The following is a 27032-nucleotide window of genomic DNA, read 5'->3' on the forward strand; positions in this document are numbered from 1 at the left end:
AGGGGCGCTATCGCTTACATTTGCTAGCAGTTCAATTCTAAGTTAACGAAGAAAAAAGTAACGTTACAGTAGGCTATATTTACAGATGAAACTGACCTGCACTTGAAGCCCTGAACAGGTCAGTAATTTTGCAACATTTTGCTGCTTCTTCTTGGAGTGCTTTCTTTTTCCTTTCCCTCTCTGCTCCACCTGTATGGAGGACCAGCTCTACCATATTTAAAAATAAATACAGAAATAAATAAATGCTCAATAAATAAATAAGCATACAATTAATCGCCCTAAAAAATACAATAAACAAATAAATGTAGGTAGAAATTAAATTATATAGTGAGACATAAATGTATATATCTCTTAATAAGCTTCTTTATTTATTCACCTTTGTAATAATTACCTTATATATTGATGTGTATGTTAGAATATTTTTGTCTGTGTTATTCTTCCTTTGTATTTTTTTACCCTATTTATTTCTTCAATGCTATTTATTTCTGCCTGTCGTTTTTACATTTCTGTATGCATTTCTGCCTCATTATGCAAATGAGGAGGGGCTGTCTTAGGGGATCAACTTCTGCCCATTGGTTGGTTAGCATTTTACTGCATCGGTCGAATCTACATGCCACCGGCCACAGTCACAACAAAGATGGCTACCTACGATGAAGTTGTCAGTGAGCTGAGGCATTTAGCAACTGTTTTTGAAAACAATGCTAACGTTATAAGTATTGAGTTTATTATTTTTCGTTTGGACGCTCTGACAGAATGTGCGTTTCAGTTAGCGGCACACATGGACAAAGATGTCGACAATGTAGTTTTTCAGAATCTGGAGGAAGCGGTCTAGCAGTCTATTAGAAGCTTCCCTTAAGAGGTCGGACACTGAAGTCTGCTTGTTGAGTTTGAAAACAATGCTTCTTCTTCTTCTTCATCTTCTTCTTTGGATTTTTACGGCAGCTGGCATCCAATGAGTTGCATTACTGCCACTAAACAATGTTTTATGGCGGGGAAAAGCCATGTAGATTGACCAATGCAGTAAAATGCTAACCAACCAATGGGCAGAAGTTGATCCCCTAAGACAGCCCCTCCTCATTTGCATAATGAGGCAGAAATGCATACAGAAATGTAAAAACGACAGGCAGAAATAAATAGCATTGAAAAAATAAATAGGGTAAAAAAAATACAAAGGAAGAATAAAACAGAAAAAAATATTATAACATGCACATAAATAAATACTTTAAAAAAAATAAGTAATTAATAAATAAAGTTGAAGGTTATAACGAACAATAAATAAATACGGTAATTATTAAAAAGATGAATAAATAAAGAAGCTAATTAAAAGAGATACACATTTATGTCTCACTGTATAGTTTAATTTCTACCTACATTTATTTGTTTATTGTATTTTTTGGGGCAATTAATTGTATGCTTATTTATTTATTGAGCATTTATTTATTTCTGTATTTATTTTTAAATATGGTAGAGCTGGTCGTCCATACACCTGGCCGTTTTCTCTCCATCATTGGAGATATAAAAAATATGAGACATATAAAAAAAAACGCTGACTGGCAGCAGGCCAAATTAGTCGCCAGGCCACCGGGAAATCTCCCGGTGCTCCCGATGGCCAGTCCGGGCCTGGTTGAGAGAACGAGGCAATATAGCTGTGCAATCTGGGAAATTGGAATGAGATTGTAGTGCACTGGGTAGGGTCGCACCAGACGTTCGTAAGGTCTTTCTTAAATTGGAACGTAAAGTCTATACTAGAGGCTTAGAAACTACTAGCTAGTTTATAACTAACTCTGTGCTTTATTCCATTGCACCATTTGTTCTTAAGGCAGAATGTAGCTAGTAGGTCGTATGACGTTTACCCTCAATGATCCAATAGCAGCCTTCAATCTGCTTTACAGCCTTCTTCGTTTTACAGATAAATTGTTGTTGGGATAATTCTGGTTCCCGTGGCTACGCGGAAACGATACAAAATTCTCAGAGCCACCGTGCACTGTGTTGTGCAAATGAGCGGCCGGATCGCATTAAAAGGTTTTCTGTTAGAACGGTGTCGTGTAAGCGGCCCCTAAGTTAATAACTAATGATCGTTGCGACGGAAGTGAATCCATCAAAACTAACTTTAGCTGGACAATAACTTTATTCTAGAGCTGTGTAAAACCAAAACAATCTCTGTTACTTTAATTTCCTATTATCACTTTAAAGCTGCTTTGAAACAGTCCATATTGTTAAAAGCGCTTTATAAATGAAGGTGACTTGACGTCAAATGTGAGCAAAAGTTAAGTGTTTAAATGCTGTGAATTTCAGTTTATCCTTCATTCTAACTTCTTTTGCCTCACATAGCCTACTGTAATTAACGGTAAAAATAAGTTTCCATTAAATACGATACTTAATCATGAATAAGTGTTTTTATATAAAAATAACATTCAGAAACTATATTTGAAATGAAATTAATAAGGATAGATGAATAAGTAGGCTAGACTACTTATGGTTTTTATCTTTTACATGCACAACACAGACCGATGGGACCGATGCACACAGCGGCGCGTATAGGACAGGTTCGTGTTGATGAGCCGCTAACAAAGTAATCTATTCACATAATGTTCTCTCTTTTAAAATGTAAGCGAGTGTAAATGTCAGGATTATCATATATGTCTAAAGAATTGAAGTCTGTTAGGTAAAAGAAGAGCTTATTGATGCAGTTCAGTCTGTCTGCTATTTTACTCCAACCGTTACTCCTGATCGGAGGCTTCCGTAAATATTTAGTTTATATGAAGAGTGACGCTTCAACTAAGTTTAATGGTGCAACGCAAAATTATTTAGTAGTGCTTAAGTTGCAACTTAGTGCCCATTTACGTCAAACTAGGCTAAGTTGTAACTTACGCACAGCTGGTACAACCGGCCCCTGCTGTTTAGATGAATATGCTTGCAGAAAATACCAGAGTGAGTTTGTCTCAAAAATATGAAGCAGCACAACTGTTTTCAACACTAATAATAATAATAAATAAAAAAATTCTTGAGAAGCAAATCAGCATATTAGAATGATTTCTGAAAGATCATCTGACACTGAAGACTGGAGAAATAATGTAATGTAGATCTATACAATATGTATAATTTAATATTTAAAAAATATATTATTTTATTGTATCAATGTATTAAAATATCAAAATATATTATTTTGCTTCGGTGAGCATGAGGCTTTCAAAAACATTAAAAACTGATCTCAAACTGTTACTTTAAAAAACTTTAAAACTTCTACTTTTTTTTATTACGTCTAGTTTTGATCAAACAAAAAAAGCAGGGACTTTCAGCTAAATAACTCAACACTGCTGCAATTGGCAGATGCCTTTATTCATGACTTACAGTCTATGCTTACAGTGCATTCAAACGACACATTTCATCAGTAGGAATGTCCAGTACAGACCAGGTCTCACCTTTTAAAAGTCATTGTTAAAAGAAATTTAAACAATAGTTTTGTGGCTCTGTAATGTATCTGACAGATCTCTGTAGAGCCTCAGTTAAAGCTGCTCGTGAACCGATCATCTCTTCCTTCTAGTTCATTTATAGCATCAAATAAACATGAATGAACATAAGAAGGAATGTTGTTTTAACTCCCTTTGCATTCCACTGACAAATCTATTTTGGTTCAGATGACATGATGTGAATAAATATAGACAGAATTGTAAATTATTTTAAGTGAACTATTGCCTTAAGTGTTATATGTGCTCCTCACAGTCAGGCAGAGCCCTATTTGCACGTATAGAAGCATCCCCTCTGAAAATAGTCTGTCAACAAGATTTGATAGACAGGTGTTCTCATGAAAATTTCATATAAGAGACCACAGGAGGAAAATGTGCAGAGGCCCACCACATCACACACACACACTCTGATAACGTGTCAGACGAGCCGACGGAATAACAAAGAGGGGAAAAAAGGAAAACCAGCCAGGTAAAAGGAGAATAAATGTAAGAGGCGTCACTCAACATAACGTCAGCATCCTCTAAAATTAAAACCCCTGCACAGAGTGTGAGCAAAATGACAAACTTCAAAAAGGTGAATCCAATTAAATCACCCTTAAATTCAGGAGACCATTAAAAATGTGTACATCAAACACAAATCTGAAAGTAAACAAGTGAATTGAGGTCAACTCGGATCAGCAGCGTGGAAAAGCACAGCAAACACACACACACACACACACACACACACACACACACACACACACACACACACACACACACACACACACACACACACACACACACACACACAATACAATAAATACATATTTTGCATACGGAATTAATGCTATTTTACAACCATTACGATTTTTTTTGTTGCATTGTGACATGTAAACAACTCCTCATCTTCATTATCACAATGTAAAAAAAACAATGTATACATTAACTTGACATGTTAATTGGTAAAGCACAATTGCATCTGGACAGAAACAATTTTACATTACTGTAAAAAGTCATGAGTATCTAAGGAGAATTATTATTGTGAATAATGAGAATTACTAACAAACCAACAAGTAGAACATTCAGACACGATGTCAATAGCTGTCTCTCATTTTTAAGGCCGAGTCCTCTGGAGGTCTCATTAGTCAGGCGCATACGTCAAAGATGTCTCATTTCAGAAAGGTAACCATTATAAAATTGACCATTATTCCTTGTGAAGTGTAAATTGTTGTAATTTATTTATGACTTTGGAATGTAATGGTTACTTTACTGAAATGATGCAGCCTCATGCGACTGACAAATGAGACCTACGGAGGACACAAGGCTTCGAAATGAGACACAGCAACTGACGACTGGGATCCCAAATGTCACAGTGCAATAAATTCTTAATGGTTGATAAAGTAGTTCCTTGTTGATACTGGGGTATAAAATAAGGCAGATTCCCCAAATATGCAGAGGTGTCAAGTCCAGGCTCAGAAAGTAAAATTCCTCCTCAGTATTTTGTTCCAATCACCTGGATTTGCTAATTAGCACAGTTTTTCAGCCAGGAGATAGAACTAATTAGTGAAATCAGCTAGCTGAGTTAATGTGTGGAATAAACATATGGCAGGACTTTTACTTTCTGACCCCTGGAATTGACACCTCTGCAAATATGAGTACAGAATATATTACTAAATAAACATTGTAATGCATATTATTGCAGCTTGACCATAAAAATTACATAAACTGCTACTGATTTATAGAAGTGCTGAGTAGGCCTACAGTTAAATAGATCCAATCAAGACAATCCTTCCTTAGACTCCCACTTGTAGATCAATAATATGATAAAGCGAGAGTGCTCATCTTTGTATCAGTTAGAGCTGATCAATTATGTGGTGTGAAACTGGAAGATTCAATATTAGATAGAAAAGAAGCACTAGATGTATGGCGCAGGCTTCATTTAAAAACTGCCCAAGAGCTTTCTATAGAGATTCTGAGACCAGAACGGTTGTTCAGTTATTCTCCCATGAATTTTCATCAGAGCGTTAATTTAAATGAATTATTTCCACCTAAATCAAAGCATGCATCTCACTGACTTTATTCAGAATAGCATGCTTGAATACTTCTCATATTACACAGAAGTTGAGAAAACTCAAAAACTTGAGGCAACCAATTTCAGGACTTTTTTTTATACTATACTCAACTTACTGAAAATATTGTATCAACTTAAAATTTTAAGTTGGTCTGTCCTTTTAACAAAGTTGAGTATTAAGTTGAGCATTAACATCAAATAATAGTGAAAATTCCATATTTGTCTAACTTTGTTAAACAAACTGAAAAGGTAATATAGAGTTACTTCTATACACCAAAACAAGTTAAATATACTCATTGAAAATGGAAGAAACTTCAAAGAGAACAATCACTTCAATGGTGACTTTAACTTTAACAATGAAAAAAAAAACACTACATAAAACTAAACTTTAATTAAAGGTAGGGTAGGCAATTTCAGAGAGGCTGGCATTAGCAACCTAGCTTTGAAAGCATGAGATCTCGTCCTCCCTTCAGAGAGTGTCCAAAGCCACGACTCCTTCAAAACACATGAACTTGTACAGCAGTGAGTGAACAAAAGAGTCACGAGAGACGGCGCTAAACTACCTCATGTCTCAAAGCACATAACATTACAATAATAATGAACACAAACAACTTAAAGAGCGCTGACCTGTCCCACCTGACTGCTGCAGATTCATTTCACTGTTGATAGTGTTGCAATAGAAAAGCATAAATCCAAGTCTGAGGACGTGAACAGCTCTGGGTAAAACGTCACGGGTTGCCATCTCGTAATTACGGTTAAGAAATGCAGTGAAAGCAATATAAGCTCTTTGTTTTGGTTCAGGAGGAACTGTAAAAGGCGGCTGCTGTTTGGTTGTGGCACTCGGTGACTGTTTGTCTACAAGGATTGTAACAAATTATTATTACTAATGAATTAATATTAACTATGCATAGACTCATGGATCACACTGATGACGTGTGATGTCTGCGCAAACAGGTGCGCGGAGGTATAGAAATACATACGTTGACAGGCAGGTAGGACATCATATCTTTGGATTTGAGACCAAATGCAATAATAGGAAGAACATTTTTTTTGGTCCGGAGACTTCCACAGAAGATTTTTAAAGCTACAATATGTAAGGAGAGAAGAATGATGGGAGATATTGTTTTCACCATCCAGAGATGTATGGTATAATTCGTACAATTCACGAATCATGTTGACGGATGAGGTAATAAATTAGTTTTTGTATTACCTGTACGTTTGATCACACTATTTTATGTCAACGTAATGAATTAGCTGCAAGGAACGTGAAATGTAATGCTATATTAGCCTGTTACTGATTTGTAACTATTTGTCAACTGATTTGGTGGGTTAATGCTGCACAGTTTTACACGTTTAAAACAATCGTACTAAAAGTAAAATTGAACGAAACGAAAGATACTGTACAAGAAACACATACTGTATTTAATTTCACTACCATAGACTTGGTCAACAGACTTGATAAAAACTGTTACTGAAAACAAACAAAATTGTAATATAACTGTATAAGTACAATTTATATTTGCTTACCTGTCTATAAAATACATGCTAGAGCAGTCTCTCTGTCAAGTCCAAGTTTGTCACAAAACTCTCTATATCCTGAAAATGCCACGCCGATCCTTGTTTTATTTCTCTGTTTTTCCCAAAGCCTGCTTGCCTCAGTTGATCTATGTTTAGCTTTTTTTGGGGGGGGGATTTTCTGTCCTCTCAATCAATAATCGTGAACCACGATGACTGAACGACACAACAACAGCGGCGTGCGAGATACTATATCATAGATATAAATATATATACATAGATCCTCATTGGTGGCTTATGTATAGCGGCCCATTGAAACAGCCGCTAATGAGGTATCTATATATTCTACGTTTTCTACAAGCGGAAACCGAGGATATTGCGTCATTGATAGGGGACAATGACAAGGGAGGAGCCATTATTTAAAACTGGATTTTCTCTGGATATACAAATCCTTGGGAACTTTTGGGATAATGTAAATACACAACTGCATGAAATATATCACACTGTGAAAGTGGGTTTTGAAAATTTTATTACAAAAATCTTACATATTGTACCTTTAATATTTAGAGCACTTCTATTATTGATTAGTATCAGGATGTGAAAAGAGCTTCATCCAGTATAACCAAAAAGTGTTTATGAAAAACATTACCCTAGCCTTTACGTGTTAATAGGTCAAGTTAAGCCATCTTTATTCATATTGTGCTTTTTGCAATACAGATTGTTTCAAAGCAGCTAATGATCAATGATGCAAACAATTCTGCTGTAAAGCAGCTCTAAAACGACAATAGTGTCATTGTTCAACTTAAGTCATTACAGTGATTTAGTTTGGTTCAAGAACTGTGTAAAGTCCCTCAATTATTAATTCCTTAATTTACTCCTTAATTATTATTAATTCTAAATAACAAATAGTTGTCATCATGCTTTGACCAAAAATGCTAATTATTCAAGTGATATGATGACCTACTACATTTGACTAAATGTGGGGTATACAAAAGATTAAAACATTCATTGTTAGATATTACTACTTCACATTCTTAAAAACTGTGAGCTGTATGCAGTATATACTGTGCAGTATTTGAAGAAGAGTTTCAGCTGTTATTGGTGCTAAAACTTCATATCTCCCTCTAGTGGTTTACTGTGATTCTGGTGGAAATGTATAACATGTCAGTCTTTCTTAACACACTCTAATTTAATCTCCTTTGTGTCCATTTAAATGTGTAATTTCAGGGCTATTTTTCTTTACTTTTGCACAAAGTATAGGTTGTATCGGAACAGTAAACAAAACGAGCAAACACACATGTAAAGAAATATGGAAATAAGCAAAAGCTTTGTTTCTGGCTTTGAAAACCATGGTTTTGATTATATTTGAAGGATTAAATCCACAGGATTTCCTTCTACTGGGCTGCCACAAGATTAGAAATATGGCTGGAAAACAGATGCATTACTGCATTGGCTTTAGCTCCGTTGATGGCATTGCATGGAGAATACCTATAACATTTTAGTCCTGACTTTAAAGGGAATGTGAACATATTCAAGTAAACATGACGACTCAAGTGCACTGCTCTTAAAGGGATAGTTCACTCAAAAATAAACATTCTGTAATAATTTACTCACTCATGTTCCAAATCCATATGATTTTCGTTAATCGTCACAAAGGAAGATAGCTTTTAATTAAATTAAAGGTAGATTTCATGTTTCCCCATTGAAAGTTTATTCCCCCAAAATTCTGATGCTTCAAAACATTCATGCAGATATCGTAAAATAAATCCATATGAATTAAGCAGTTAACCAAGTCTTCTGAAGAGACACGATTTCTTAATGGTCCGTTTATCTTCTGGTTATTAGATTTTTGTTTTCAGAAAGAGAATTTAAAAAAATAAAAAAAGACCATTATTTTAATTGTCATCTAATACTCCAAATGATGGAAAAATAAGCCGTTTCCCCTTTTTTCCGTTGATGCACGGAAATGAAAGTCAAAAAGAAACTAAAACAGAAAAATGCTTTGATTTTGTAATGTTTGAACGCTGAACCACAGAGCCATTACGTCACAGCAATTTCAGGCCAGCGCCAGGCCAGCTGTTTATGCAGTCTTAAGAGTTGCGTGATACGCAGTGGCCATATGTAGTGTATAATTTGTAAAGTGTATTATTAAAAATGCATATAACATAATATGTTTTTATTTCGTGAAGATATAATTAACAGCAGCTATTTCTATGAATGCAACATGCGGCACAGTTGCTGATTCGTGCTGATAATTCGTTCATACTGTGCGGCGGTTTGTCTCATTTCTAGAATGATTATTTATAAGAACAACATAGTCTTGTGATCTGAGGATAAACAATTTCTACAAAATGAAATGATGATGGCAAGGATAGCTATTAAACCGAGCCGTAGGCTTATAATGCTTGGTGTGTCTTTAGTGCTCCATACACTAATGCCGAGTTTAGACTGCACGATTTTAGTCCCGATTTTGGCTCGCCGACAGGTTTTGAGAAATCGCAGACAAATGCCCGAAATCACAGGCAAATCGGTGCTCGTTCACGCGAGTGACAATCACGCAGTGTGAATGAGCAAAGACGCGATCTGAGAGAATCGCCGACGAGTCGCCGACGCCTGTGAGATATTTGGCATGCTAAATATCTGGACCTCTCGGCGATTCACAATCCTGCTGTGTGAAAAGTGTTCTGACTGAAAACTACATCGGCGATGACCGCCAACCAATGAGAGAGCAAGATACAGGACAGCAGGATGTTCAGGGAGGAGTTATAGATCAGAATATCAGTATTTTAGGCCTATATTATAGTAAATTATAGATAGGCCTATATTTACAATTATATCAAACAGAAACAAAGCACAAACATTTGCATGACCAGCAGCAACAGCAGGACATTTGTAAAATTATTTATTTACCCCCAACTCTCTTTGCAAAACACAGTCCTTGCTCCCCTCGTCTTCACAACCATTTCCTCCTGCATAAACTGTTTATTTTTCTCATTTTCGCTGCAAATCAGCACACAGACAATTTGGATCGCAATCTTCTTGTAGGCTATCATTTTTAATTACAAATTCAGTGTTGCGCGAGAACTCCGGTCTCACGCACGCGTGATCTTCCGTTATTTCCTTATCACTTCTCGAGTTTGTTTGGTTGTGAAACGTAATTTGCCGACCAGGGAGAAATTGTCGGCGATTCTTTCTTTTGTAAAGTCATGCAGTGTGAAACCTCCTGTCCCCGATCCATCGTGCAGTGTGAACACACCAGCAACTGAATGTTACCCCAGATAGTCACGCAGTGTGAAAACAACAGTGACACAATTATTTGGAAAATCATGCAGTCTGAACTCGGCATTAGGTGCTATAGCTCCGAGTCCAGCTAGTCAACATACATGCATTCAAAAGAGCAGTTTGGAGCGCCCTCTATCATAACACAGATGAACAGCAATAACATTCTATACTAGCTTCCCCACAAAAAAAACTAAACAAAATAAACCTCTATAATCCCATTAAAAGATTATGTTGATTTTAGACTTTTGAAAATAACATTAATGCAAGCATGTCTGTCATCCTCTGCGAGTTATGTGGAGCATAGACATAAAACATAGAATCCTCATTAGTGGTTTTCTATGGGCTGCCACACGTAAGCCATCCACCATAATGGAATGATCAAAAGACCTGTCCGAGAGGATTCAACGGCAGGTTGACTGAGCGTATGCAACCGTAGTTAGATGCATGTATGAAAAGTTATCCCATTTCTTCGGGAACCTAAATCTACACAATGTTGTGGCTTCATCGATTCTTATTGTGAGCGACGACTCGCTGACCATTCCAAGATGGCGGTCGAATGTAGTAACTATGTATTGAAATCTATGGTGAGGAGTACCTGAAGTCTGGGATCCCTGTGGACGTGCTGATTCCAGCTCCTGAATGCACCACCATGTACTGAGACTCCTTGATCCATTGGGCCAGTGTCTCCACTTTAGTCTTCAACTCCTCTGGGCTGTCAAACACCTGCAAACACACACACGTTGCTGTCAGACAGTGACCTGTGGCCCAGCTACTGTAACATCTAGTGAGTGGTGTCGCATAAACAAATGTAGATAGACTGCTTTAAATGATTTTTTCATATGATATAGTGCACTATTGTAGTCCTACTTTTTAATTGACTTAGCTCTTTTAAGGCCCCTTCACATCAAGATCGTTAACTATAAAGAATAAAGATAACTATATAGCGTCCACAACTGACGATATCGTTCTGTTTATTCTAAGCGCGTGCTCGTCTGGTGCTTTAAATTCTCGAGCTCGTTACATCAGGATGTATTCTGATTGGCTGTCAATGTTTTTATTGTTTATCATCTGGATAAAATCGTTCTGAAAGTGATTCCAACGATGTCGTTACTCTGGGACATTATCGTTATATCTGTCGTGTGAACTCGGCTATTCTTTAACATTGAGAACGATTTTAGAACTAACTTATATCTTTATCGTCATTGGCCTGAACGGACCCCTTAATCTTTATTGTCATGTGAAAACATGCATTTAGAAATAGTATGCATGAAATATGTATATATATATATAAGCTATTATCAAATTATGTATATTATACACTTGACTTGACATTAACGCGCTATGTTGCTTGGCAACGATAAACAGCAGTATTGTCGGGCTAGCGAACTGTTACCTCGTAACAATTATTAAAAGCAAAATCTATTATTCATTGACCACAGGTGACTTTTATCATATTAATACAGTTTGCACTTCACTGTGGCAAAATCAAAGTAACACACGAGCTCTCATTTCTTTACTATTAAGTTGCCATGTTTTTTTATTCACTAACCGCTGAATGTTTTTGTTCAGTATTATTTGGGAACGTTAACTATGAAGTTATGAAGCATAAAATGGTCATACCCACGAGTGTCTGAAACAGCTTTCAGTGCAGAAAAATAGTACATTTCAGAAAGCAAACCAGCAAATTTGACGCTAATGTGCACTAAATTAAGCTAATTCTAGCTAACCGGCTAATATCCAAAAATGTAAAGATCACCTCCGGGAGGCCGCAAATGCCTTTATCCGCATATGGAGAAAGTCCCGCGGCGTAATTCACCGACATGGCTAACTTTCTTATTAAAAGGTAAGTTAAAATGTGTCGGTAAAAGCAAGGGTTTTCTGTCCTTCCGTTCAATCGGTTCTGTGTGTTGGTCCTCCTCCGTGTGACGTCATGAATGTGTGTGTGTTCTGCGTAGAGGGCTGCTGTGCACATGGTGGATTACGTCAGTGGGTGTGTGTACAGGTAATAGACCCAAAAAGCCTTGTTCCAAATATATGTTGATTTGTGTCCGATCATAAGTCTATTATTCTGACTTTTGATTACCCATCTTATTCAAGAACATATAGTTCTTATTGGAAACTAAACTCTGCTTTATTAATGGATGAGGAAACTTGTCAAGCTGTAATTTCTAAGATTAATTTATTTTTTAATAAAGCTCAAGCTGAAAATAATTTTGGATCTAATTGGGAGCTATTAAAATACAATATTAGGTTAATGTTATCCAAAGTTGGATCTGAAAAAGCCAAGCAATACAAATTAGAGGAACTTAACATTATTAAAAGAATTGCATGTCTCTCCTGCATCCCCTTTGAAAATGTATCAGTTGTCCAGAAATTAGAATTGGCTGAACTTCAAAACTCATTAGATAACTTGTATATTTGTAAAGCAAAGGGTGCCTTTGTTCGTTCAAGAAGGAAATGGATGGAAGAGGGAGAACGAAATTCCAATTATTTTTTTAAGTTAGAGAAACAATAATCATCTCAATTCTATAAATAGTCTTAACATAAATGGAGTGGTCTTAAAAGATCATAAAGAAATTTCTAATTATTGTGAAGAATTTTATAAAAATCTATATCGTTTTAGACACTCTCCACAAAATATGGATTTATTTTAATTCTCTTGACTCAGACCGTATTTCCAAAATTGATGATATTGGAAAAAGTCTGTGATGCCCCTATTCAAATTAAAGACGTTTCTGAGTCGATCGATAAGCTGAAATTAAATAAATCTCCTGGAAATGATGGTTTGACCTCAGAGTTCTATAAGAAATTCTCAAATATTCTTTCTCCATTTCTTCTCCAAGTGTATTTACAAAGCCTACATAAGGGAGCTCTCCCAAGCTCCATGACTCAGGGTGTTATACATTTGATCCCTAAGCCTCAAAAGGACCCCGCTCAACTTGAAAATTGGCGACATATAAGCTTGTTAAATAATGATTACAAAATACTAGCCATGATTTTTGCTAAAAGAATTAAATGTGTTTTAGATAATATAATTGATGACTTTCAATCAGGTTTCATGAAAGACAGACTTATTTCAAATAACATTAGACTTGTTCTTGATATTTTAGACTATTCGGATCTGATCCCTGATGATGGTTTCTTGTTTTTTCTTGATTTTTATAAAGCTTTTGATTCTGTTGAGTTTACTTTTATTCTTAAATCTTTGAATATTTTTGGTTTTGGCCCCAACTTTATCAATGTAATTCAAACTCTGTACAATAACGCAAATGCTTCAATTAAATTACAGCATGGTACTACTCATAGATTTGATATAGAAAGAGGCATTCGTCAAGGCTGCCCAATATCACCATATCGTTTTGTGCTTCCTATGCAATTATTAGCCATCCACATTCAAAATAGTCATTTTAAAGGTATCTCTGTTATAAACCAATCAATATTAATAAGCCAAATGGCTGATGACACCACTCTGTTCTTGAAGGATAAGGATCAAGTTTCTGTAGCCTTAAATATTATTGATCTCTTCTCATCTGCTTCTGGCTTATTTCTTATGTTCACAAATGTGAACTCTTAGCTATTAAATATTCCACTGATGTTAAAGTCTGTGACATTCCAGTCAAATCCAAAGTTAAATACTTGGGTATAATCATATGTAAAGATCAGGAAATAATTTAATTTTGAACCTCTTATTCTCTCTATTCAACGCAAATTTAATTCTTGGTTACAGCGTGATCTGTCTATAACGGGTAGAGTGTTGCTTTCCAAAGCAGAGGGGTTATCTCGGGTTATCTATCCTGCAATGGCTCTGGATGCTCCTGTGGAGATTTGTAGAAAGCTGGACAAAATTATATTGAACTTTGTTTGGAAATCTAAAAAGCACTTAATTAAAAAGAGTGTTATGATAGCTGATCGGACAATGGGTGGTTTTGACTTAGTGGACTTTTCCACTCTTAATAACTCTTTCAAGATTAAGTAAAATCTTTTTTGAACAACCCTACATCTTTTTGGAATGTTATCCCAAATCATATTTTCAATTCAGTTGGTGGTTTGCATTTTTTATTGCGCTGCAACTATAGCATTTCTAAAATACCTTTAACTCTTTCTGGTCCTTAATATATAATTATAATTTTTCTCCACATAGATTTTTCATCTGGAACAACCAAAATATTAAATATAACAAAAAATCTATTTTTCTTTTAAATTGGTTTCATAAAAATATACTTTTAGTAAGTCAACTTTTAAATGAAAGGGGTGTCTTGCTCTCTTATGAACACTTTATGCAAGAATTCTCTTTTCCAGTCCCCCCAAGAGAGTATGCCATTGTTTTTGGTGCAATTCCTGATTGTGTGAAATCTTTAGTCAGACCTGGCCCTAAAGGTCCTTTATGCTCTCCACCTATGTTTGACAGCTCTAATTTATTTGTTGATCAATGTCCTCTCAACAGGTTGTCAAATAAGAAAATTCGCTCAATTCTGAGTAGAGATCAGATTTCTTTGCCTGCTTGTGTAAGCTTATGGAATAACCAATTTAATTATATAGTATGGGAAGATTTTTGGTTTCTTCAGCGGAAATTCTTTTTAACTAATAAAGTGGTTGAAGTCTCTGTTAAAATTGTTCACAATTGCTACCCAGTTAATTATACATTTGCTAAATTTAATAACAGTATTTCTCCTTTGTGCTCATTCTGTCATCAATTTGATGAGACAATTATTCACTTATTTTGGGAATGTGTACTGTAAAAATTTTTGGATTGACTTTTCAAACTTTGTTAAAAGGTATCTATCTATCTTTGAACTTCTATTTAAGCCAAAAATTGTTGTTTTTTGGTGACTCTTTGAAATTAGACCCATATCATTTTAAATTTGTTCTTAATTTGCTACTTTTTCTTGCCAAATTTTATACAAGTTTAAATTTTCAAAGAAAACTCCTTCCTTTTTTATTTTTAAGAAAGATCTTGATATATATCTAAACTCGTTGAAGAGCTCTAAAAACTCTACTGCATGTAAGACTCTGCAATGGTGTCAATCATTTAAGCTTGATATTCTTTGTTGTTTTTGTAATGTAACCCTATGTACTGTACTCTTTAGTATTGTGTTTTATTGTCTTGGTTTTTGTATTTGTTATTATTGCTACAAAAAAAAAAAATATATATATATATATATATATGTTGATTTGTGATTTCATATTAGTTTTTTTTTTCTCTTTTTTTTAAAGATTATATTGTTTAGAAAACAGCCCCTTTGTCCCCAGTTGATAGGTTATCTTAGTCATAAAATGTAGGCTATATACCCTGCTAATTTGTATGATTTCACTTGCCTACATTTTCTGTTTAAGATTCTAAACAAGTATGTAGGCTATAGGCTTATATATATATATATATATTAGTATGATAAACTTTATGATTCTGATTTAGTTATGAAACTAAAATATATCTATCTATCTATCCTGACCAATTAATAGCACTTAGGTTTACCTTTTCTATTTCCTTTTTTTTCTGATTTAAAAAAACTTGCTATGTGTACTGTGCTATTAACTGAGACTTGTTGCCTTCTTGCTGGTCTGATTGCTTCTATTGTCCTCATTTGTAAATCGCTTTGGATTAAAGTTAGATGCTAAATTATTAGATGTAAATGTAAATCTATCTATCTATCTATCTATCTATCTATCTATCTATCTATCTATCTATCTATCTATCTATCTATCTATCTATCTATCTATCTATCTATCTATCTACCTTTCTGTACACATAAAGACTTTGAAAAGATTTAGAAAATACTTTATAAGATTATCAGCTCACATCTAAAGACTTGGGTTCACAGTTTTTAGTCTCAGACTAAAGACTTGCGATAATATCAAACATGTTTGATATGAAAGACTAGAGAAAGACTGGCATAAAACGGGTTGCCGACTGCAGATTATCACCTCACATTTAACGATCGAGACGACGGGAGCGCGCCGAGACTCCAGTAAGATTCCTAAAGACTGCCGGTCTTTAGTCTGGGACTGTGAAAATCCTTTGGTGTACGCCCGGCATAACTGTGCAGTTGACTATTAGTCGGCAGATGGCGCTACGGGGCCGTGCATGTGAGTCGTGACCGCGCTCTGCTCTCTTCTCCTCCTCCTCCAGGTGCGGGGTGTGTGTGTGTGTGGGGGGGGGGGGCTTGACATTTTTCGAATAGAAAGCGAGCGTCTCGTTTCCAGCTGAGCGCGTACTCTCTCCCGGCGCGTGTGCGTGCGTGTGTATGTTGTTATTATTATCGCGCTCTCCGCCGCGCGCAGAATGGCTAGATTCACCCAGACTGAAGCGAGGAGGCAGCAGCAGCAGCATCCTCAGCATCCTCATCCTCAGCCTGCCCACGCCAGCCTTCTCCTCACCGGACCGGGGGCGGTACCGAGCCAGGCAGCGGCACCACTGCTCCTGATCCCGCACCAGCCCCAGTACGCGCACATCACCTTCCCCAAGCCCATGAACGGCTCAGAGCCCATCTCCATCCACCCCGACAACGGCACCATGAAAGACCAGGATGCCATCAAGCTCTTTATAGGACAGATCCCGCGCAACCTGGAGGAGAAGGACCTGAAGCCTCTTTTCGAACAGTTTGGAAAGATCCACGAACTGACTGTCCTCAAGGACCGTTACACCGGCATGCACAAAGGTAATGATGCTTTTGAATAGGCTAGGTGTTGAGGGCTTTGGCCACATGGATAACCTTTTTTATGCATTATGAGGTATGTGCTAGGAAAACATGTTTCCTCGTCATTGTTGAACGCTGCTTACTTGTAAACATACATTTTCTTCTGTTGCGCATATTTATTATTTACGCGCAGAGCGCATTCTTGTTTTTCACTCAAACAGATACAACACTTTGCGACTGCAAATGATTGACATCTGACAGCGTGCGTTAATAGAATTCAAACCTGTCCCTTTCTGTCTTTTTAAGACTAACAGACTATTTTTCATCCAATACACTGATGCATTGTGATTTCGTATTTGCCCAACCATATGTGATAGAAAACATACGCGTTAACATTACTGTTTATGAACGTCATATTTGTTCAATTGCAAGCACATTTGTTCTTTACACACTGTGTGTAGGCTATCCCTGTCTTTATATTTTAACTCAATGTTCTCCCTTATGCACAGTCGGATTGCATCTGATTTCCATGCTGTTTGATGTTATTCTAATCTAAAGCTCACTATCAAATTCAAAGAAAATCCCATTTTCAAAGAAAATAAAAATTTCAGTATTTATTCATCATGCACACTGTGTATTCTTGTCCAAGTCACATTTTCCTCTCATTATCCTCCCTCACAATATTTTTAAGCACAGTCAGTACAATTGCAACTGATTTTCATCAGAGCATGCTGTCAGATGTCATTCAAACCTACCTCTTCCACTCTTTTTAGAGTTGCATGGTCTATTTCTCATGATGCGTTGTGTATTTGTGCTGGTTCACCCTGTGCAGCATTATGCAATTTAAGATATGCAATAGAAAAACATGATTGTTTACTTAAAATATAAGCATCAAATTTGTTCTTTTGCACGTACGCTCATTCCTTATGCACAGTGTGGAGGCTATTTATGTGCCACATTACAGTCAGTATGACTGCAACTGATTTCCATCAATGCATGCTGTCAGATCAGATGTCATTCAGACTCTTCTTGTCTTGACAGATTTCTCTTTTAGAGGAACATTGTCTATTTCTCACGCAGTACACTAATGCATTGTGTTTTTCTGCTTGTGTTCACCCTGTGTACTGTCATGACAATAAAAGGATGCTGGATGTACTGTCTTCACTCCCACTTGTATATCATCTCATATTTTCGTGTGTGCTTGCAGAAGTAGGGCAGTCCCTCTTTTCGCGCAGATGATGCATACTAAGAGCTCCCAGTGTGCCATGTGAAATGAAACATTTGGTGTGATGTTTCTCATTCACAGCAAAACGTGAACCTTGCATCACACGTTATTCAATGCATTCAAAGAAATCACAAACCCACAAATGTTCTATGCTCCTTTGTTTGGCATTTGAGCATTTCATCTGAGCATGCATGCATCATTTTTCCCATATTCCCAAACAATGTCTCATCCAAATTAATGCGGCAAGAGGAAATAGGGCATGATGCTTCAAAGTAGGTGGTTTGTCATGGATTCGTGTAATGATTTTATTAATTTTTACATTCTGAAAATTAAAGGTTCCAAAAGGGGGGTTTCACAGTGATGCCATAGAAGAACCATTTTTGGTTTCCCAAAGAACCTTTTAGTGAACAGTTCTTATAAGAACCATTTTATCCTTAATGTGAAGAACATTTTAATAATCTAAAGAACCTTTTTTCACTATAAAGAACCTTTAGTGATTCCATGGATGTTTCTTCATAGAACCATCAATGACAATAAAGAACCTTTATTTTTAAGAGTGTAGGCCAGAAGATGAAGAATTCAAAATCTCTTTTACACTCAGTCAAAGCACCAAATTGCAAATAGAGACAAAAGAGTCAATAGTTGCCCTACAGTAAGAGCATAGAGCTATAAAATAAATGTGGCATCTCGGATCATTTGATTATAGATTAAATGTTTGAGTTCATATTGAGATCTCTGACATTTTTGAGATCTCCTGAAATTCTAGAAGAGGCACGTATGAGATTCATTGGGTCTTTTCAAAGGATAAAAATAAATCAAAATGTCTAATTTTACATGAGAAACAAATGAAATATTAAAGAGATATAATTTTTTATTTATTTAGGGATCGATATTGAATATTATGGAAGCTTGTTTTTGCCACTGAATAAAAAAGGGTAATTGCGATTTTCATCTCACAAATCAGATTTCTAGCAATTGAGTTTACATCTTCGTGAGTTGTGAGTTATAATTGTATAATTGTGAATTATAAAGTCGCAATTGTGAGTTTATATCCCGCAATTTGCTTGCAAATGCTAGTTTTTATCTTGCAATTGTGAGAAAAAAAGTCAGAATTGTGAAATAAAAAGTCCCAATATGCCTCTATTTTAAAGTGTTTTTTTTTTCGTGAAGGAAGCAAGCTTCCATAAATTATTTATTGTATTATAGTATAGTATAGTATAGAATAGTTTTAGTAATAGTACTGAAAATATTCCTCGATTTCTCTTTAGTTTTACGCAGGTCATCTCACTTGACTGAAGCTCCAATTTGATTTGAGAGCAGTGCTTGAGGGATGTAAAACATGTCATATGCATTTTAAACAGACAGTTTTTTGCCCAGGTATTCTGTGGTTATTTCATTTATTAGTGAAAGAAAACTTAGTCCTCTAATTCATTAAAAACATCATATTAATTGAACTTGAACACCCATTTAAAGCAACATACTCCTCTGTGAGTATCTGTGCCCCCCTCCGTTCTTCTGCTCGAAATATTCCCTCTTTCTGTCACGCTCAGAGGCACACACATGCTCACACACACACACACCGCACAAATGAATAATGGTTTATGCCCATAGGAGGGTGCGAGAGGGAGGATGAATCAGCGTAGGAGGCCTGTCACACACACACACACACACACACGCACGCACACACACACACACACACACACACACACACACACACACACACACACACACACACACACACACACACACACACACACACACACACACACACACACACACACACACACACACACTCACACACACACCAGACACACACACACACACACATTCTCTGTTGACTGCTGTCTCAGTGGGACGTTATTAGTACAGTGGTGTTAGATTATCATTTACATTGACATTAAATTACTGCTATGAAATGTGGTTTATGAGTGTGCAAGACCTGCCACAATAGGCTGAGGGCGAAATCAATGGAAAACAGCATTAGATGCACATTTCTATTACTCTTTTTCACAACACTGTTGAAAACATAGCCTAAGCTAGTCTACGGAGGTTCACTGGCCTTAACTGGTTTATGCTCTTTACCAGGTATCCACCCTGAATAGCTGACAAGTCCCTGAAAACCAGCAAAACAGACCATACTAGTCAGCTTGCTGGTTTAAAGTCGTAATGAAGTTGCGACAGATTTTTTCTTTTGTGTTGTGGCATATGAGTTTAACGGATTATCAAAAAGAAAAAAATGTAACGGACTTGATTTTATGCATCAGTTGTTTATTGGATGTTGAGATGAGGGCGTCACACTATGAAGTGGCAGATGAATGCGAGCTTGCAGGGTTTTTTTAAGTTCCCCATTAATATGCTTTTTATAATATTACCTTTCATGCAGTGTGTAATATATCTGTTTGTAAATGTTAAAGGTCTGCAAAGTTTTAAATATAAAAGTGCACAACAAATAAAGTTAGTGTCTCCTCTAAAAAAAGGATTGATTCTTAACTGCTTAAACGAGTCAATAGTAATTCCAGTCTCACTTCCTACACGAATCTGCATGGTATAATTCCAACCGATGATTTTCATTGGCTGCCCGTGAACAACATCTGCTTTGTCCCGCCCTCAAACACTGTAGTTGTAGCTGAAACTGGAAGAGTTTGGTTTGTGTTGTAGACATCTCAAGTAGACGCTGTTTTCTGCACTGTGAATACACTTTTCATGCACTTCTAAAAGGTGAGGGCTCTGGCTCGATTTGATAGAGTAAAACTGACTCCATTATTGCTGTTCGTATCACTGTGTATCAAGCGCTGAGCAAGCCTCTATAGAGCTGAAATATAGAAATGGTAATGGCCGTTTATTTTCTGACACGTGCTGTAAGCAGTCGACCAATCACAACAGACTCGGCCATCTGACCAATCAGAGCAGGGTAAACCAATCACAACAGACTGGGCCATCTGACCAATCAGAGCAGGGTAAACCAATTATTATTATTATTATTATTATTATTATTATTATTATTATTATTATTATTATTATTATTATTATTAGACTTTATTGTCCACCTTAGTGGAAATTTGTCTTCGACTTCTCCAAACAGATATGACTTCAATCTATGATTTCGACTTCAATCACAACAGACTGGGCCGCCTGGCCAATCAGAGCAGGGTAAACCAATCACAACAGACTGGGCCGTCTGGCTAATCAGAGCAGGGTAAACCAATCACAACAATCTGGGCCACCTGACCAATCTGAGCAGGGTAAACCAATCACAACAGACTGGGCCATCTGACCAATCAGAGCAAAGTAGGCTCTCGGAAAGAAGGGTTTTAGAGAGACCGAATCTTCTAAACAAATAATTTTCAGACTCTTTGAGAAAGGATGTGAGAAAATAAAAGTGTTTTTTCACCTTCCATGCATGTAAATCTAATGTAGGAGACTCCAAAACAAGATTAGAAACCTTAAAAATGGTGTAATAGGGGCACTGTAAGTGGACTAAATGATAGGAGAAATCCTGCATATGTCACCAGAGAGAAGTCTGTCGTTTCACTTGAAGGTACACTTATGACATTTTGATTAAACATTACGATCTCAAACATAAAACAAAATGTTCACAATTTCTCCTTTTTCTACATAAGCAATATTTTAAAGCATCATCGGCATGATGCAATTGCTGTTACAAATAGTGCACATTTTACTATCCATGATGCATTAAATTGTTGTAGGCATGATTATTCTGCCATCTAAGATATCAAATTTAAAGGCAGCATCACATGCACTCTTCACAGCAATATGCTATGACAATCAATCCAAGATGGCAGATGGTAAAAATAGCCCAGTGTATTTAAAAAGAGACTTTTCCCCCCAATGTTTGTTTGTTCTATGTAGTTTTACACCTACAGTATTGGAATACCATTTTGTTAGCTCAGCAGCATGATGAACAGTGAACTCAATTGAAATCTAGTTTTCAGAAGAGTGTGGATATGTATTTGTGTGGGTGCTTCGGTTATAGACAAACGGCCTCAGCGGTAAGGATTAATCATCACTAGCAGCATGTTTACAGGATTCCTTTGACCTGCGCTCACATGTACACGTTTAATCAGGCTTGTCAATAAATGCCTGGATTGTGCCGTCCGAATAGGTGCACAAAAGCTTGTTATTCAAACTAACGTCCGCACTCGATGCACGGTGAAACATTGAGATAATTACTGTTCTTAGCATGGTATCAGATTGTGAAATATGTTACAGGGAATATTGGTTTTGTTGAGAAGGAAATTAATGGTAATGGTAACCTTCAGGCTATACTGGTCGAGATTATCTCTATCTAGCTCTCTCTATCTGCTTGTCTTTAATAATTTTATAATGCATTTAATAGCTTAATTTCATCTTCAAAATCTGAAGTACATTGCTAAAAACAAAATTTATTCAGTAGCTGATAGGTTCAATATTGAACCTCTTCTTATCAAGAACCATTTTTAGCATGTATAGGGTTCTTGAGTTGCTATATGGTTAAAAAGTTCTTGATTTCACATTACAGGTCCTTCCAGATCTTCAACGGTTTTGGGGCTCTTTACAGCAACAGTAGAGGGTTTTCTAAAGATAAAAGGTTATTTGTAGGACGTAAAAAGGACATCTTTAGACATTCAAAATCTTTATCCTTTATTAAGAGTAATCTTTTCTCTGTTACTATGGTAACCTTACATGTTGAGCTCTTTCAGGCAGAGGTTAAGGTCTTTAGTGCATGTGAATATTGTAATGTGCATTAAGTTTTCTTCATGGACGAGGATTCTGCTAAATGTGACAGTCAATGTAATGACGCTTTCTCATGATCTTCACATGGAAATGGCGATTTGACCAATTACTATATTAATTTGCATTAAATATGGAATGTGTATAGACTGATGATCGCTATAATATGATGATTGTGTGTTTGACATTGTCATGAAGTTGTATCTGGATATGCACACAGTTTCTCTTTTATCTTGTTTTGATGACACATTATGCAAATTGTCCGGCAATAATTGGCTGTGCTTCAAAGTCAAAATAGTTTGAACTTTAAGTGTTCAAAATATTTTAGCAATAGATCTATCAGATATATCAGGTGATATTTATCCGTTTTCAGATAAAAGAAGTTTGAAATCTTTCAAAAAACCAATGTTAATTGAAAAAGCATGAATTTTTAGTAAATGTATGCACAGTATGTTTGTTAAATCACAGCGATTACAAGTTGTGAAAGGCTCTTAAGGCAGAAATCGACTGATGTCACAATTACATTTCTGGATAGACAAGCTATATATACTGTAAAGATAAAGCCATATAATGTAATGGCTATTTAATGTAAGGGTAATGGAGGGTAAGAAAGTCAACAGTAATTGCATTTCATTGCCTTTCCATCATGTGTAGATAAAAAAAATTGTGTGCTTGTGGAATAACTGTAGGTGTTTTATGATCTCTGTGTGGACAGTCCATTATGCTTCAGATAAGTAATGAGATGCAGTTGTGCTAATATGTTGAATGATATATCGTAAATATTAATGTTGTGCATTCTGCATGGCCATGATTGACTTGCTGAGGTGTGCTTTTACTTTACGAAGCAATTCGATATAAGATTTACGATGGGCTGTTGATAAAACATATGTTTTGCATGGACATAAACCACTGACAATCTGAATTTGGGCTAAAATTTCTGCCACGTTGTTTAAAATGCTCAACTAAATTTATTCCAGCCCTAAAGCTGTTTTACGCCCAAGTCGTTCGGATGTAATGAAGTACAGCTGAGTTAAAACACACATGAATAATTGCCAAAAGAGTAGTTTAATTCTGAAATAACCTGAACCTGTGGCTATATTTAACGCTGTCCACAAACTCTTTGGCATCCAGTGCCTTGTGTTTGCTGGGCCGAGATTTATTTGAGGGGAGTAAATGAAATTACTACAATGGAGAGATTTTAATATAATTTATAGACTATAATCCAGTGCGGCCTGCTTTTGGAGCGTTTGGGGGCAAAAAGAGGAGATAAAGTTGTTTTTATGGGGCTACAAAAACCTTTCTCTTTCTCTCTATCTCCCTATTATTTTCTTTCCTTCTCTCTCTCTTTCCACACTCCCTTCCCACCAGCCTGTGATGAAATGTTATCAAAAGGGGATTTTAATGGAAAATGATAAGGAGATAACTATCATTTTCTGCTCCCAGAACGTATTGATCCGAGCTTGATACAACACAGATACCACATGCACAGAATAACACTGCCTGAATCCAATTTTCTTTCTCTATCTTAAATTAGCCAGCGTGTAATTCTCTGGTGTATAAAGCCAAACGCTGTGTTCTTTGTGTAAGCGCCGTCCCGAATGTACCGAATCACAGCTTTGTTTGCTTGTTTTACATCACCATTAACACTTTACATTAACATTTACATTAAATGCCATTTTCTATCTATTTTACCGTAGTAATACAACATTTCTGACTGAAACAGGATATTCATGCTTGTATGGTTTCTTTACAGGTGGTTCAATGGGAGCCTTTTAAAACATTAAACAATGTGGCAGAAATGTCGGTGATGTCATCCATTTTCATGTTATAGAGCAAATTATTGCATTATTATTTTCTTTGGAATAACATTGCAGTGTAGTGTTCACAATAAGTGTATAATGAACGTTTTGTAATTGGTAAAAGTTGTCAAGTATGGATTTTTGAACAATTTACATAACATTATAGATAGTTTATAGAACATTATGGATACTTCTAAAGCATTTATTAATCTTAGTTAATCTCAACATTTAGTAATGCATTATTTAAATCAAAAGTTGTATCTATTCTGTTAATATTAATTAATGGACCTGAGCTATCATTAACTAACAGTTTTTTATTATTATTATTAAACATTAACAAAGATGAATAAATAGGCTACTGCAACAAATGTTTTTCTCATTGTTAATTAGTTAATGCATTAACTAAAGTTAACTAATGGGATCCTATTGTAAAGTGTTACCGCTTTTGAATATGTTCTAGCACAACGTCCTGGTAATACTATCAGTGCAGGGATGTAACGTGTCCATGTGAAAACAAGTTATGGGGTCTTTTAAAACTAGTTTTACAACCTTCCTAATTTGTTCTGGCATGAGTGAGCTGCTAATGAGATTGTGCTGGTTTATATGATGCATGTTTGTTGTCTTCATGCTGTGCCAGTGTTCATGTATTAGCATGATATTCTTTTTGAACGGAGAACGGACACATGAGAGCTGTTACAGTGTGTGTGTGTGTGTGTGTGTGTGTGTGTCTGTGTGTGTGTGTGTGTGTGTGTGTGTGTGTGTGTGTGTGTGTGTGTGTGTGTGTGTGTGTGTGTGTGTGTGTGTGTGTGTGTGTGTGTGTGTGTGATTAGTTTTACATGAGGTGGTCTGCGCTCCCTGGACACGTGGCTTCGCTCAGAGGGTTGGTTTGTGTCCATCTGAATGTGACTGGTTTAATTAAGGTTTACAGGTTTCGCTAGACTACTGCTCCTATAACGGCAATCATTACAAACCAATTCTACTGGAGCTGTGAAAATATCAGAACAATGGACGGGAACGCGAACAGGCTGGGCCGCTCCAGATCACGAACTGCTTTATTATTCCTTTCCAATACTTTCTCTGATCTTCGAGAGCCGACTCCAAGGGGCAGTGCAATAGTTTTAATTTAGAATATAATGAATTTATTCATGTCTTAATGTTCAGGAAAGGCTGAATGATTGTGAATATGAAGAATTTTAAAAGAGGCTGAATAGAAAGGAATGAGTCTCTTAACATCGTTTTAATTCATTTTGAGCTTTTTAAAATTATTTTTTTGCACTTTCTGATTAGCACAAAGCTAACTTGCAAGACAGAGTACAGATTTTTCAGGGTTCAATACTATTGAAAATCTCCTTTTAAAGTTGATTGATAGGCAAAATATGAATATAGGGTCAATTCAGGTAATTCGGGACAAAACTACCATTCATTTCAGCTCAAATGACCTGTTTTCACCCTACTTTTCTTGACAGACTTACCACTCTGAGGTTGTTAAGCGAAGAATCCAAAAATCTGATATTGTAATATTTTTCAAATTGTCAAGCTGGGTTGCAGGAAGAACAGGAGGATGAAGATCAGGTTTAAAACCACTTTAATAATACACACACGAACAACTGATACAAAAGGCAGACGAGCCAACACAACACTAGCATTAACTTGACCAGATAAACTAAAAGGGAACACGCATAAACTTAAATACTATAGATAACGAAGTGTATAGCTCAACTAAAGAAACTAATCACTGTGACCATGAAAGTTTTGCACAGGCAAACATCACTCATGTTTTCTTCGGAACATGTACAAATCTAGTTTACAACTGTTTTCCTGTGCAGAGTCTTTGTGATAAATGGCAGCTTTGGTGCAAGAGTGTGCGTTTGGTGTCAGTGTGTGCAGTTCAGATCTGATTCTCGTCTCATTTTTACAGGCTGTGCGTTCCTCACGTACTGCGCTCGTGAATCAGCCATCAAAGCCCAGAATGCATTGCATGAACAGAAGACTCTACCAGGGGTAAGTCTCTTTTAATCTTTCATCTAATGTTTTTTGCTTTTTGTTGTTGTTGTTGTTGTTGTTGTTTCATCTATTTCAGGAAATGGTCTAACCATTAAATGCAATTCAGAAACAGCTCTAATAATTTTTTTTATAGTTCTTCTGTGTTCTTCTGATATATATTCCTTTATATGCAACATATAATCAATATTATATGTGTACTCCCAAATTAACAGGCATATACACAAATTGGCAGAATGTTCAGGTTCTTTTGCATACAACAGCAGAGGTTGGTAACTGTCAATTTCTAAAAAGGAATTCAATGGAATTTGCTTAATAAAGTAATAT

General features: G+C 36.2%; 2 protein-coding genes across 4 annotated transcripts in view; one reads left to right on the forward strand and one right to left on the reverse strand.

Moving 5' to 3' along the window:
* The window catches only part of sirt6 (sirtuin 6), a 28127-nt gene extending 15840 nt beyond the window's left edge, over positions 1-12287 (reverse strand). For both annotated transcript variants that reach the window (XR_013200738.1, XM_077222170.1), the window contains exons 1-2: positions 12071-12287; positions 10910-11037 (exon numbers count right to left, since the gene is read on the reverse strand). Coding sequence is in view for 1 of the 2 variants with exons in the window: in XM_077222170.1 (XP_077078285.1) it covers positions 10910-11037; positions 12071-12286 (344 nt within the window). In the remaining variant the exon portion in view is untranslated. The remainder of the gene's footprint in view (positions 1-10909; positions 11038-12070) is intronic.
* Positions 12288-16470: 4183 nt separating this feature from the next.
* LOC143731314 (CUGBP Elav-like family member 5) overlaps positions 16471-27032 on the forward strand; it is a 224452-nt gene continuing 213890 nt past the window's right edge. For both annotated transcript variants that reach the window (XM_077222155.1, XM_077222156.1), the window contains exons 1-2: positions 16471-16970; positions 26623-26705. In XM_077222155.1, coding sequence (XP_077078270.1) covers positions 16595-16970; positions 26623-26705 — 459 coding nt within the window. In that variant the 5' untranslated portion in view covers positions 16471-16594. The remainder of the gene's footprint in view (positions 16971-26622; positions 26706-27032) is intronic.

This window comes from Siphateles boraxobius, unplaced genomic scaffold, assembly GCF_051911475.1.
Source record: "Siphateles boraxobius isolate OS27281-9 unplaced genomic scaffold, OSU_SipBor_1 86, whole genome shotgun sequence".
In the NCBI taxonomy this organism is placed as follows: domain Eukaryota; kingdom Metazoa; phylum Chordata; class Actinopteri; order Cypriniformes; family Leuciscidae; genus Siphateles; species Siphateles boraxobius.